A 15,910-nucleotide genomic window follows, 5' to 3' on the forward strand; every position below is an offset into this window, starting at 1 on the left:
TCGCGTAACTCAAGGAAGAGTGAGATGTGCGGAATATCTGCATTTATTGCTCATGTGTAAAATTGGTTTACACTACTTTAATTCCATCTATCTAAATGATGAAGTACTTAAATGGAAAATTGCTTTCCACTTAATTATTTTGCAGATGCATCCAGGCTCTCATTGTCGGATGGGTTCTTGCTTCCAAATCATTATTTATTTATTTTTTTCAGTTATATGATCCGATTGGCATTTTAATTTAACTTAATTTGGAGCACTTATTATTTTTGCTTCTCGGCTTTATCGAGAGATATATATATAGAATGCTTCTATTAACTATGGTTTATTTCATTTAACAGAGTCATTTGTTCGGTGAGCTGCAATGTGAAGAGATTGTTGGTGCGTTTGTTAGGCAGAGCTGGGAAGAGAAACTACTTCCTCAACAGTTGCAAGTGTCAGCGACGATGCTGAAAACTTTGTGTGTGCCACAACAGCACTGCAATAATACCCAAGAGGGCGTCTTGTAGTATTGTGCTTGTCAGGAAACAAAGAACACAGTCAGTACCACATGCAATAAAATGACAAAAAAAATATTCACACCTCCTTACAAATACACATCCCCGTTGCCCAAAAGTGGTGAATAACTTTCGCAGAAGAAACTAGCGAGCTGGGAGACAATTTTAGAAGTTCGGTGGGGAGGGGGGGGGGGTGCTTTGGGCAGTAATAAATTATCTTTGATGTAGTCTATGATCATAAAAGAGGGATAAGCATTGAATGTTTCCGGCAACACCGGCACTTCAAATAAGGCAAAAAAGTTAGATTTCAAGTCTCTCTTATTACCAACAGTTCAAAGTAATACCAATAAAACATGCAATTAAACTGACGACAACGTCAGTATTATACCTTATTTATTTGGACTGGTGATATATGTCAGGACATCTCAAGTGTACATTTTCAATAGATATCCTGGATCCATTGTGCGTTACTTTGATTTTTTTTTGCTGATAGAGCAAAATTAGCTTCCTCACCACCAATCCCCCCCCCCCCCCTCCCCAATAAACAATTAAAGAAAATTTAGTGTGAGACATCCCCTGACACGCATGCAATTAACATTCCCTGCTGCCTGCGATGTTTTTACAACAGTCGGTAAACATGACTGACTTCAGTTGCAGATGGATGTTGGATGGCAGTCATGCTCTGCTAGAGGAATATATTAATTCGCTGACAGGCCTTGGGCAGTCCCCCTTATTAAAACTATTTATTTGCCCCCCCCCTTCCTAATGGCATAATTAATCCAGCCTGAAATTGGAAGTAGCTCATAAACCGCTGTCTGCCTGTAATCTGCATGACGGCAAATAAACCGCCTTTCATGCTTAGGAGCTGTTGGTTTCTGCGACCGCCGCCTTGTAAAATAATAAATATTTAACTTTGATCCTACAATCAGGGACATGGCATGGTGTGTTAGCATGCGTAACACTGGCACTGCACTGCGCTGTTTGGAATGCGTTTTCATTTTCTGCTCCAAGACTTGGAGGCAGCGCTCGTTGGGCCCTCTGACAAACACTGACACAATCTGTACATCTGCTATCATCACATGGTTATGTAAGCGGTACATGCTGTGTGAGGATTTCCTTGTGGTACCGCATGGTACGACCCAACTCGACACGACTCGCTTTTGGTACCAGGTTCTTTTTTTTTAAAACTATGCCTGTTGTCCCACTGCAGATAGTACCGCTCCAGTGTAGTTGGGGTTCTATAGCTGAAATTGCCGTGACATCATCCTCAACGGGACACTTGCGGAATCATTTTTAAACAACAACCAAAAAAAGGATCTGCACCCGGCATAGTGGACGTAGTGTGCCGGCCAAACATTTTTTCAACACAACCATCCACAACTTTTGCAAATGTTCAACACAAGAAGAACCCTTCTAATGTGTACTGAAGTAAACATAACTAGACATACCATAAATATAAAAAAAATTCAAAAACTGGGAGTACTACTCGTTTTTAAAAAGGCATTCGTACGCTAGATTGAAAACAATCATCTAACCGAAAAACCCAGCCCAGTGTTGCCAACTCTTTACCACTGGAAGCAGATAGCAGCACTAGATCCAACAGTAGATAAATCTAGCAAGAAAGTCCCAAAAATGTCACGATGAACGTAAACTACGAGCGTGGCCTATTGTTAGTGCTCGGCTGTCAAGCTAGCAGCTGGTGGAGGACTCCGTTGATGCCAAAGAGTACACGGGCAGAATACATAAAGGCAAACAGTTGCATAGACAGACATCTAGTCATTACATTGGGGCCGGATGGAATGACCAGATAACAGATTTCTTTTCTTTTTTTTGTCAGAGCATTTGACTCATTGATTGCTGTAAGGATGTAATGAGAATTTCAACAAAAATATATCAAAAATGTTTTTAAAGATTACCAACCCTGCTTTCAATCCCATTGCATACACTGACACATTACAGTGAATATTGTACAATTTGTATATAAGCTTGGTTCAAAAACTGATGGGTGATAATGTTTTCTGTCCCTGTGTACTATAACATGAGATAATAACATGAGATAAGGTTATTTCAAATTTTAGAAAAGTAGAAAAATTTGCTTAAAGAGTTTTGTTCAATTAGTTTTTTTGATTTTGTTAATTTGTTTATCATCATGGATGATAGATGTTTCAGTAATAAGCCAGATAAACAGGGTCTTACTCTGGTTGTTTCATTTCCAAGAACAGTGTGGGGGGGGGGAGGACAGATTCTTGGCTGTGAGTATATTACAGTCATTGGATTATGTGTATGGTTGACGTGTGAAATGAATGATTGATAGCGCACAGCTTTCAGCTCTGGGTGGGTATTAAAATAACAGGTCTGGTAGTGGAGGAGCCTCCAAAGACACTGAGCCCAGGGGAATCCTTTAATTTGTCCTTGTCTGAACCACCGGCTGCCTCCTGCGAACTTTTCCAAAAATAGCAATGCGAGTTAATGTTGGGGAGGGGGAGACATTAGATCACTCAACCTGCTAACACACTGTGATTATTTCACTGCAGCTTAATTGCCTAGCAGAAGATGGTGGATGATATCCACATTGTCCGTGTATTAAGTTGTATCCCTCTCTACGAATGTGGAGCCATTGTTTTTGTGATGGGTATCAACTCGGTTCTGTTAGGGTTTAAGCTCAGAAGGGCCAGAACCTCATTGAATTTGTTTCGGTTTGTTAATATTTGTTGCTCAATTTCCTGCGAGCTGGAAAACACGAAACAGAAACTGGAAACATGAGACTCGGCCCAATAACTGGAGATGATGCGCAAGCGTTTACCCAGAAATGTGACTTTAATTGGCCACATGGTGGCAGTGTAATTAACGCCCCAAAAGTGCAATTTTGGAGAGGCCACACCCCTCACACCGTTAGTACGACTAGCTTGAAAATGAACGCTCACGTCCAGCTCAATGTGCTCTACAATCATATCTTGGATCATATAACCCTGCCGGAACAGATTTTCCACCATTTTGAGTATTTCAAAAGCTTGTTGATTGGCCAATGAAGGCAGGATGTGTTTGATGGCATGGTTGAATCCTTCGATCAGTTCAAAACAGGTAAATCATTACAGTTGGTCCAAACGTGTTGGTTATTTTTCATTATACTGTTGAAACATTTACATAAATGCCAAGAAATATGACTGTTGGTACTTTCAGTGCTTACTGACAGGCTGCATGCATTGTCATGATGAAACAAGCGTGTGATTGGTCTCACTCTTCATTTAGTACTTCCTGAAGCCCAAAACCTGCTCGCTGCTGCCTGTGGCTTTTATTTTGGCAATTGAGCTGCTTCCTTCTGTTGAGAGAAAAAAGGGGCTTGAACCCGGAATGGCCACTTGCGGCTATATTTTTATTTTATTATTATTTTTCTTTTAGTATCAACAGAGCAAACCGCATGGGCAGAGGAATGATTCCCCGGTTCCATATGCTCCCGAAACAGCATATACGAAATATAACAAAGCGCGAAAGAGATGGAGAAACAGATAAATACAGATGAGAGAAGGCTGTAGGTGTGGCAACACAACAACTTTACAATACGCTACATCCAGCCTGCTCTCATTCCCAGGGAGTATGATACAGACGCTCAGAGAAAAAGTGTGATGATGTATTATAAAGACATCCCACCAGTACTGTAACGGAAACACGTGAGGCCCCCCTGCAGAATAACCCTGAGAGCCCCAAAAAACTGAACAAACAACAGCTCAAACAACGTTAGTCCACAGCAAGGCTGTCAAAGTATAACGTTAGCTACGTGGCAATGTTAGCTACAGCAAACAGTACAATACCTGTCTCTTCTGGAAGAATAGTGCATCCTTCACCGGCCGGTCGAAAAATACTTGTTATTTTTGGAAGTTTGGCATTCAATTCAGCAATTTTCTGTTTTGAATGCCGCTTTTTGGGCACTGCTTTTCAATTTGTGTTTCATTTTCTCCTCAGGAAAAATCAGTGCTAACGTCACTGAGTGAATCAGCGCTAACGTTACCGAGTGAATCAGCGCTAACGTTACCGAGTGAATCAGCGCTAACGTTACCGAGTGAATCAGCGCTAACGTTATTGAGTGAATCAGGACTAACGTTACTGAGTGAATCAGCGCTAGAGTTATTGAGTGAATCAGCGCTAACGTTACCGAGTGAATCAGCGCTAACGTTACCGAGTGAATCAGCGCTAACGTTACAGAGTGAATCAGCGCTAACGTTACAGAGTGAATCAGCGCTAACGTTACCGAGTGAATCAGCGCTAACGTTACCGAGAGAATCAGCGCTAACGTTACAGAGTGAATCAGCGCTAACGTTACAGAGTGAATCAGCGCTAACGTTACCGAGTGAATCAGCGCTAACGTTACCGAGTGAATCAGTGCTAACGTTAAAAAAAAAGCATCATACTTTAGTTAATGTGATGAAAGACGGTGGCGACAAAACTGTGTGGGCACAAAAAGAAAGGAGGAAAGGTTTCACTATGTCTTATATAAGCTGAGGTACAGTGTGTGATTAACAGGCTGTGCAGAAAAGCTACACGTATGTTTTACTGTGTATATGTCGTATAGTTTACAGACCGGCCTTTGTCAACAGTGGACTATGAGCTCCTGCAGCACTCTCTGTGAGGCAGGATGTCACTCTTTAGGCTCCCTTTATTGAGCCGTTGCTCTGGATGTTGACTGTAGTATTCAGAGGCAGTTTCCTTTAGCCTCAGCAGTTCTATCCACAATGCAGGGTCAGCGTCGTATAACTCAGAAAGGCCCGCCGTGACTTCAAGGGCGAGGAAATATTTGTCCTCGATAATCGGATCCGATAAATGATGCCTTTTCCCCCCTCAGTCTCGGGAGTTTGATGAGTTTCACGAAGACAGCCAGGGACTGATTTCAAACTGCAGATGTCGAAAAATGAAAGATTCCATTATCTCTCCGCCGCCGATGCTGCTGCTGCTGCTTTATGGCACACGTGCCTGGTGGTGCCATTTCTGATCATAAGCCTTTTTGTCAGCCATCCTCTTTATCACACTTCTCTGACTTGGAAAAAAAGGGGGCATCTTTGTGTGGGAGCAGGCTGCTAGAACAGTGGACTCTTAGGAGGTCATGGTGCAGTCGTGCAGCTGTTACCCCTTTGTTTGTTGGAATGAGCAGTTTATAGGCGATCGGGTGAGGAAAAGAATCCAGAGCCTTGTGATATACCCTGTTTCTGTGTCACTTTGTCCTCAAATTATGGGTTCCTATTCATTTCACGGGATACCCAAGGGCCCGTTCCATTGGGTATTGAATAATATGGCAGACGGGGAAGCATCTCTCTCCCCACCTTCCCCACCCGTTGAACCTGCAATAAATCCCCCCCCCCCCCCGCCAATGCCATATGGTGGCGAGTCATGCGTGGGTCTCAGTACGCCGTGTTATTTATATATTTCCCAGGTGTTGCTTTTCTATGAGTGATTTATGTGTTATTGTGTATGATCTGCTGCTGGGATCCATGACACAGGTTGCTCGGGGGGGTTATTTTGGAAGACGGCCTGGGCTGAAAGGAGGCCGTGAATTGAGAATAACGTGGCGTCTCTCGGCTCCATCCAGAGGTTTTATTTTTTTTTTATTATTTTTGGACCTACAGTAGCGAGTGAGAAACGGTTCTCCTATGAAAAAGTGATTTGTGTAAGTGAGAGATTGTGTGACTACCAGCAAGTATTTAGCGAGGAATTATTCAGCAATAGCAAGTGTGTGTGTGCTTTGCTTGAAGCTGTTGCCGTCACTTAAGAGTATCTGATTACATAGCATAGAGTAAAAAGAGCAAATCATTTGAAATTTCTATAACAAGCTGTGTGGGTGTTTTGCTTTTCCAGAACTATAGATTTTAAACTCGGATCATGGTTCTCCATGCGTACGTCTGAGTAAAATGATCTTCATTTAAATATAAATAAAATGTTACAGCTACCGGCTGAACGCATAATGTTTCTGCAACTACTTTTCAATGGACCGATCTATTATTAATTCAAACGTAACCTTGAATTCACTGCATCTTCTTCAAGTGTGTTGCGGGGCCTTCGTGTAGCTTATTAACCTCAATACATCAACCTCTAATTAGCTCTCATGTAATAGTGCCTGTTGAAGAGTGAAATTGCTTTATTCTGTGCATCACTCTCGGTGGTTGTTTATTTTGACGGTCCCTTTGTACAGTTTAAGTTGTTGAATCGGGGGCCGTTTCACTCGTTGACATCCCGGAAAAACACACCTTTTCCTGGCACTGAAAGAAGAACAACTCTCCTGGATTCTGGTTCTATTATTAAGGTCACATGTTGACATGTTGACACGTAAAACATTTCTTGTTTTCCCGCGTCTGCTCACTGCTCTCTGCAGAAGAGCAGGTCTTAGGGGGCCTTAATGATCGATTCAGAACAATTAGAAGAGCCAAAGGGTCATCAAAGTAATCAAATGTATGGGCATTATGGGACATGTACGGCCTTGAGTCTATTTTACGAGACACGAAGAAGAGTCGTCGCTGTCCTCGAGTCAGTAAACAACAATGTTAGATTAAAAGAAAGATGACTGGTAACTCTTATCTCTGATCGTGACGGTTAAAGAGGTAAAAAAAGTAATTAAGTTGTCAACTACGGAGCCACCACATGCCACAGTAGTTAGATCATCTGGTCCGAGTCCGTCTACAAGGTCCCTCGATGTCTTCTGTTTGAACCCTGATCTTCTTTGTGCCGCAGATCCTCGCTGGTGATTACAGTATATCCTCTCGCAAATTAAAGAAGAGAACATTTACAAAACATTCTGTCGAGTCGATTTGCGTCAGGTGTAAATGACGAGAACCACTGTTTCATTCAATAGAGTTCAGTTTTGCAAAGAGAAAAACAGGATTTGACAAATATGCCCTGTATAATTTCCCCCCTTTTTTAATAATTGGATGGACTACATGGATATTTAAATTGGAGATACAGGGGCACACCTTTGGTCAAAAGACACTAAAGTCGGTTGATTGAAAGGAATAGAGGTTTTCTCTCTCTCTCTTCTATTCATCCCAGGGACTGTTCTGAGTAGATATTAGTTCTCTAACCTTTAACAATAGTGCTTTTAATCCAGTTTAAAACACCTCTTTTTTTTTTTTTCCCCAAGGGTGCCATTAAAGAGTGAATCCTTCCCAGCCAGTGGGCACACATTTAATAGGGAAATCTCTCGTTCTCTCAACAGACAAAGCTACGATGGGCTGGAAAAGAGGCTAAAGGAGGTCTTCAGTGAACGGAGCAGCATCCTGCACCAGCTCTCCAAGACATCAAAGGAGCTGGACAGCATAAAAGGCAACCTTCAGGTTGGAAATGTATTGTTTCTCTCTGAAAGATACGGCAGCGTTGGGTAAGGCTCAGTTGGCCGTGGGGTTTGATCCGGAGGTGATCCTCTATCGTCAGCCGTACTCTTCATCTTATTTTCCAATCTGTTGTATAGCGACACTATCAAATGTTAATGTGCAAATGCTTTTTGTTTTTTTTTCAATTTGGTGAGCCCCGGCCGTTTGTTTTGTATGTTATCTGCTGAATAAGCAATCCAGAGACGGACGAAGCAAATCAATTAGTGAGGGGAGTTTCTTTCTCGCGCTAACGACACCGGCAGCAGTTACAAAGAGCTTCAGAGAAGAACAGGAAAGATCGACAGGACATCAATTCACAAATGCAAAGACACTGCTCCATCCAGTCTTCAAAGCATTTAACTGTAAGCGTCAATAGTCTGCTTTACAGGAAAGCTACAGTTTATCACGAGCTGGGAGTTATTTTCAAAGCTCCGGCTCTCGATTAGTAAGCAATATGTTTGGAGAGGCTTTGTTAGCAAATTGACCAAAATGCATGCCCATTGTTATCCTGTCCTCGTTCTCCATCCCCTAGTAGCAGAGGGTTGTTTGGTTGAATGGTCGGGTCTGCCTGACTCGTTGATGCTAAATCAGACTGAGGTTTGTGCAAGTTAATATCTACGGCCCCGGTTCTAAAATAGCAGCAGCCTAATCGTGCTGTGTATCGATACATCCGTGGTGCTGAAGCAGCAGGCAAATTTGTGATTGACCTGTTCGCTGAATCCCGCCCCTCGAACACAGACCGGGCCAATCATAGCGAAGCACGGGCCTCCTAAAAATGACGTTCCCCCCCAAAACTAAAATGCATTCTCACTTACGTTTGACTAGAAACGTATTTTCTCCCCGGTTACGTTTGCGTTTGACGTATTACAAATACGTTTCTAATCAACATTTTAACACTTTAACCTTGTTTTCCGTCTCCACCACCGCCTCTCCTTCGCACTGAGCATTTGAGGCCGATTACCCGGTCAGAATATCGCCGCAACACGCCACCCGTCTCCGGCAGCAACGCGCTCATCCAGGCGGAGCGACGAGGAACATTACGCGGCTACGATACCTCCACAAAGGCTCGTGGGTAAAATCCGGGAGTAACCTTGACTCTCTTATTGGTTAAGTTTAGGGTTAGGGCAGGTGTTAGGGTTGGATGGATACAAATCAATAAAATATACCTCCACAACACCCCGCCACTCTCGGCTCATTCCTCCCCGGCAATGAGGCACATCACCCGGCCACAATACCTCCAGAACGTCCCCCGGGTAAAATCCGGTACTTGGTTTTATGGTTAAGAGTGGCGGGCGCTCGACCGTCGGGTAGAGGCGAGGCGGATCACCGAATTTGGAGCTCGTCACGGTGTCGTTTGTGATACTTGCCACCCCGAGAACGTTTCGTTTTCACGTAAAAACCCCGTGGAGCTAACCTTTCGCCACGTCATTAACTAGCGTTAGCGCTATGCTGTGCTAGCTACTGAAGGTACACTGAATGTCTACACGCGCTGCTTTTTGTTTTTTAATGATTGTGGAAACAGAGAATAAAAACCTACCCTGCTTCACAGGAACTCTTCATTTCTCCACATCCATGCGACGTGGTGGTTCACGTTTGCGCTGTGCTCCGTAGCGTTAGCATTTCGTCTTCATCTTTTCTCTGCTGAATCACTTTGACATCCTGGATACATCCTTCAAACACATGCCGTAGACCCTTCTGTCTGCTCCCTTCTGTCACTTCCGTCTTGGATCTATACTATTCTCTAAATTATAAAGCTGCAGCTGGAGTTGTTCATGGGGCAGTAAGCTCAGGTCCATCCTGAAATCAATGCTAGCATAGCATGATGACCTGAGCCTCTTCTTTAACTAAAGTCCATTTTAACACACGTTCACTCTTACAGAACGTTGGAGCCCTTTTTAAACCAACGTGTCTTTAGAAATGAAACATCACTAAAGATGTTTGTGTACACCCACCCCTCACTTTGCATGCATATGTGTCTTGCTGGTCTATTTTTTTTTAACTTTTAGTTTGCCCTAATTAAATTTGGCCTGAAACCAAAGATGCAATATGTTTACCCCAACTCCTAGAGCAAGGCTGGTTTTGCATAATGTACGAATAAAAACAAGACATAAGACAGCTTTAGGTGGATGCTAATTAGGATATTTTATCCCTGTTGCAAAGGGAGGTATAAACACTGGTCTTCATCATTTTACGGAGTAATCTATCATATTGAATTATAGATCTTATACGTCTATAGGCAATTTCGCAAAACAATTATCTCAGTGCGAGAGACATAGTTGCACATCGCTTCCCACCAGTCACTTTAGGTCAACTTCATTATGGCTCTATGCAATGGACGAGAAATGAAAAGAAACTCAATTATACATTTGTGTATTTGAATCATTTAGTGTCTCCGCATTAGTGTGCGCAACGGTGATCTTGCAAAATACGCCTCCCTCTTGGACATTTAGCCGTGTGAATCTTCCCTATCGCCTGGAAATTTGTTTAAATTGCGAGTCACCGGTCTGAGACTCTCGATGCGTTGCGATGCATTGCATCCTCAGTTTTTCTATACTGCTGCACGTGGCTACTTATTCCTCAATGAGTACAAGCTCAACTTATTGAGAAAGTGCTTTTAAATATTCGACTACAGTCTGTAATTTAAAAAAAAAACCTACATCTTTTCTGTGTGACCTACCTCAGTACAGAAACACTCCCAAAAAAAAAACACACACACATTTGCTTCTGCAGTGTTTTCTAAGTGTGCTGTTATCTTCGAAAGTACGGTTTTTATCACAGTAACGTGGGCACTGCAGGCCTATGGCGTCGTAAACCGCATGAATTAGCAGACTTGTTCTTACTCTCACTCGCTCTTTTGACTCTTTACTTGGTTGAAGTAACTGCGTCTCCTGACAGAACAACACCCCGGTTAACTTTTCAGCCTTGCATTTGTGTTTTTTCTTCTTATTTTTTTCATAAACATTGTTGTAACAGAGCAGCTTGTATTGGCAGAGAGAGAGAGAGAGAGAGAGAGAGAGAGAGAGAAACAAGTAGGGCGGAGTGCAGAGGCGACATCTCTCAGCTCTCTGCGCAGAAGCACGGAGAAACGAGCGCGACAGAATAAAAATGAAGCCGAGCTGAATTTAAACCAAACTCCAGAGATGCAGAGTCGTGCAATGCGATGCCTTCTAGGCTACGTCCTTCGTTTGGAAACAGGGGTTTTAAAACAAGAACAATCTCCACACGGCGCTTTTCAGCATCGTTTTAGAAATAAGTTCCGTCCAGACTAACACGCCTGAAAAACGAATGTCACGTGAATATTCACGTACACTGGGCACGCGGGTGCCTGTGTAAACAGGAAGTAGATTGGTTGCTTAATGACAAAAAAAAAAGTGTTATTGTACTCTTTAATAATAAAACGTCGGGCTTAAAATCTTCCTCTATATACTCAAACAAAGAGATTTCGTGGAAAATTAAAAAATGAACACTTACAAATCAAAGTTTTACTATATTACGGGTCAATACATTTGGTCAACACACATCTTTCACTCGTTTGCTTGTTGTCTGTCGTCAAACTCGTAGCTCTGCCGGTGCACTGGAGAGCATTTTTTTTTTTTAGCTTTTGTTCGTTTACAGTTTTTTCGTGAACTTGACATTAGCTGCGCTGAACAAAATAAGCAAAAAAATGTAAAGTCCTCAGTTTTTTGTGTCCATCTCCCTCCTCAAAGTCCGCAAACCGTGACTTCAAACGCAATTTTGCGTCGTGACGTAAACGCCGCTGGACACGGCGTCTCCCCGAATCGCGCCAATAACTTGCTTGCTTCCGCCGCATGTAGGCAGCGGTAGCGTTATAAAATGCAGAATTTAACTGCACAACAGCAGCTAGTAAAGACGACAAGGTCAGCAACGCCTGTAATCTGTCATCCATGTTGAACCAAGTAATCAAGGCTGTTGCTAGCGTTTTTTAAAACTCCAGAGTGGCGTGGACTCAAGGCATGAACACAGCAAGATATGGTTATCAAAAACGGATACGTACTAGTGTTGGATGTAGCCTCAGACCTCTACATTTAGATGCTGCGTTTTCTCCTAAAGCTGCGCAGTCTGAGTGATGGTTTCTCCTTCGCAGGGTGTTGGATGTTGTCAGGCTTCAGGCCATTTTTGTGGGCCAATAGAATTGTCAGAAAATCAATACAAAAAAAAAGAAGTATATGCACTTTTTTTTTTTTTTTTTTTTCGTGCATGTGTGTGAGATATGTCCCATGTGTCAGTTAAAAACCGCTCACGCGGGCTATCATATCGTCTTCCCCAGGGGCAGGCTTTGATGTTGACTCACTCCAGGCTAGCTAGGCTGGCTTCTATCTCCGCCCTGGGCCCTGCGCCAGCATGCTGGGCAGGGCAGAGGTTGACTTGAGATTTGGAAAAAAAAAAAAAAAAGTGTGTTGTGGAACAAATCTATTCTTCAGGGGGGAAAAACATCATCTACATAAAAAAAAAAAGGATCAACTTTTAAAAAGAGGATCAAGGCAACGGGGAGAAGCAAGTTAGTATTTGTGGAAAGATTTTGATGGAGCAAGTGTTTATAGCTTAACGAGTAGCCCATAGGTGGAGGTCAGCGGCGCTCGTTTATTAAGCTCGGTGTGATGGGGAATTTATTCTTGGCAGCGGCCTCCCCGGGGGGGGGGGGAGCTCGGGAAGAAGTGACGACAAGAATAGGAGTTATTTTTGCCCCTGCACCTAACTGTGGATTTTACTCCACTTACTTGTGTGATTTACGCCCAAGTTAGAAGTAGCCGTTTTGTTGTTTAAATGACTAAATTGCTTAAAGTGTCGTGGACCCATCCCGTGGGCCACGCCGCTTCAGTGACCTCGTTATACTACTTGCGTTTAATGAGAAGCAGTAGCAGGATACCAGGACAGTGATGTATGGGGAGGACTGATCCAGTGAACAGGATGTTTAGTTTTGAACGTTCTAATTTAGGATCTGTAAATCATCATCATATTCACATTGATGCTGTATGACTACAGGGGCTTCTGCTGTGCATTTTACAATGAGTAACGCTGAGCCAAGTTTGGTGTGAAATTGTGTGGCTTGTTTTATGGCACAACGTAATTGAGGTAAAGTGGAGAATTAAATGAGAGAGAGAGAGAGAGAGACAGACAGAGAGAGAGGGGGGGAGAGAGAGGGAGAGACACAGAGAGAGAGAGAGACACAGAGGGAGAGAGAGACAGATGGACAGAGAGAGACAGAGGGACAGAGAGAGCCACACAGAGAGACAGAGAGAGACAGAGGGACAGAGAGAGAGGGACAGAGAGAGCCACACAGAGAGACAGAGAGAGACAGAGGGACAGAGAGAGAGACAGAGGGACAGAGAGAGAGCCACACAGATGGACAGAGAGCGACAGGGACAGACAGAGAGAGAGAGAGAGGGACAGAGAGAGAGAACCACACAGAGAGAGAGAGAGGGACAGAGAGAGAGAGCCACACAGAGAGAGAGAGGGACAGAGAGAGAGAGGGACAGAGAGAGAGAGAGAGAGAGAGAGAGACAGAGAGAGACACAGAGAGAGAGACAGAGAGACAGACAGAGAGAAAAGGCACCAATTCTGCTATTAAAATACAGTTCTAAGCTGTTTTGTTTTCCTAACTTCAGAGTTGTAAAGTGAATATGCATTCTCTCGTGTCAAGATGTTCTTTTGTTGCCTCTCTCTTTTCTGTCTCTTCAACATAAACGAACATGAAGGTGAATTGAGGGACTCCTCTGAAGTTTATTTCCATAAATGTGCCGTTAATTGCCACAGATTTCACCTTCAAGCGCAATTTAAAGAGACACTCTCTGTCTCCCTTTGAGTCCACGTTTTCTTAGAAGTCTGAAAATTTCTGTTCAGCGCATAACAAATTAAAAATATCTTGGAGGGCTTGTAAGGCAATCAGAGACCTAACTAATCCATAATTACCCATCAGGCAGGTGTTTAGGCGCCAGTAGAACCCAATCTGTACCCTCGTTGGGATTTTCAGGAGACATTCATCACCTGATTGTTATAGGCTATAAATCGTACCATTTTACATCTGCTGCATCATACGATAACATCCACTTGAATAATCTCATGATTCTGGTGCTTTTTGACTTTGCTGTTCAATATTCTACATTTACAGGAAGCTGTAACCTTGAAAACCCGGGAGGCGTTTTGAGCCGTACGGTTCAAGGAAAGGGTCGACGGCGTTATTTGTTTTCTGTTGTTGGTGCTTTTGAAACAATTCTCATTTTGAGTGTCTTCTGCTCTCTTTTTAGTCGCTGAAAAATGATGACTCAGTGGCCAAGAAGGATGTGCAGAGGATCCTGGAGCTCAGCCACAAACAGAGGTGAAGTGAAGCAATCGGGGACGACTTACTCTCGAGTTACCGACAGTATCGGGCTGCTCACGCCTGTCATAAAGAATGTAGGCTAGGAATGTATGATAACCAGAGTCACTTATGGCTGGTGAATAATTCAAATTTGAGGCATGTGATGTTCACAATTATCACCATCAATTTAGTGTTATGTAAGCATTTAATTACAAGTAATACATATTAAAGCCTGGGAAATTTTTCTCTATGAAGTTGAAAAGTTGGAGCAACTATCCCAATCATTGTTGTCGTATTTACTATAATAACACACAACTCTACACACCGGTCAAGTTTTATGGTTTCACAACGACTGCATGTCATTTATGACACAAATTAATGGTTGTCTTCACGTTAAATTGACGAGCAAGTACATTCACTTCATATTCGTCGGCTACTCACCATCGACGAGCCAGATCAACGGCTTGTTCTTATCTGCATCCAAAATTAGCACAAAAAAAACCTGCAAAAAAAACCCCTGCAATGTGAGTTTCAGATATGGTGTGGAGAGGTTTATAGAAATAGATTTCTATATCCCCCCGCAGTGTGGGGTCTGCGGGGGGATCTGCATTGTCTTGTCTGTGTTTCCAGAGTTGATATAAAAAGTAAAGAAAAATACATTTAAAAGCGCTTTCTTTGTTAGCTAGGTTAGTGACGTGACGACATAGGTCAGAAGGCACAGGCACGCCCGCAGAAATTAGGTAGCTAACATTAGCACTGATCCCCTCAGTAACGTTAGCGCTGATTCACTCGGTAACGTTAGCACTGATTCGCTCGGTAACGTTAGCACTGATTCGCTCGGTAACGTTAGCGCTGATTCGCTCGGTAACGTTAGCACTGATTCACTCAGTAACGTTAGCGCTGATTTTTCCTGAGGAGAAAATGAAACGCAAATTCAAAGTGGCATTCAAAACAGAAAATTGCTGAATTGAATGCCAAACTTCCAAAAATAATAAGTATTTTTCCACCGGCCGGTGAAGGATGCACTAATCTGCCAGAAGAGATTGCTCTAGCTAACATTACCAAGTAGCTAACGTTATACATTGACAGCCTGTAGCCTATACTAATATTTGTTTTCTGTTTGAATACATTTCCCTCAAAAGAAAAGCTTGAGTTTTGATATCTTGCCTCTATGGGTTTGCGTTTGGTCCTAAAGACCTTGAGTCGTACCTCTGACTGGCTTCATAGCAACAGGAACCAAAGCTTGGGGGAGTTGTAGCATTTTGCTGAAATGACTGTTCTACCTTTTGGCAGGAAATACTGCGTCCCTATTGGATCACAGCACTCGTGCAATAGCAGGAGGCTACAGCCCTTTAAACATTGTTTCACTCACTTACTATTACTGTTGCTGGTTATTCCAAGGCGTTGCCCTGTTTGCTTTTACATGGCCGTATACACAGGAGCAGGCGGATAATACATAATCCAGTCATAAATCCTTTTTTGTACTCGGGGAAAAAAAAAATAATACGCCTGTCTGCTTTTGGTGAAAAAGCATCCGTGATTTAGTGCTTTATCTTTTTTGTAAGAGGGCTGGAAAAGTGTTTACCTAAAGTGCCTCACCAGTTAGGATTGTCTGATTAATGCCGTGTGTAATGGGACTTTTAATGATTAGGAGTCGTTTGTGGGCTTCATGCTCTCTGAAATGTCAACCTGATTGAAGTCCAGCCTTCTGTGGGCAATATCTTGATAGCCAATCAATAGCCTATCAC

General features: G+C 42.9%; 1 protein-coding gene across 2 annotated transcripts in view; it reads left to right on the plus strand.

Annotated features, from left to right (window-relative positions):
* The window catches only part of LOC137882199 (leucine zipper protein 2-like), a 117,423-nt gene that overhangs the window by 63,559 nt on the left and 37,954 nt on the right, over positions 1-15,910 (plus strand). For both annotated transcript variants that reach the window (XM_068724368.1, XM_068724369.1), the window contains exons 2-3: positions 7,690-7,807; positions 14,110-14,180. In XM_068724368.1, the coding sequence (XP_068580469.1) occupies positions 7,690-7,807; positions 14,110-14,180 (189 nt within the window). The remainder of the gene's footprint in view (positions 1-7,689; positions 7,808-14,109; positions 14,181-15,910) is intronic.

Source organism: Cebidichthys violaceus, unplaced genomic scaffold, assembly GCF_023349555.1.
Source record: "Cebidichthys violaceus isolate CVI_PGR_0920_01 unplaced genomic scaffold, fCebVio1.0.p SCAF_30, whole genome shotgun sequence".
Taxonomy (NCBI): Eukaryota; Metazoa; Chordata; class Actinopteri; order Perciformes; family Stichaeidae; genus Cebidichthys; species Cebidichthys violaceus.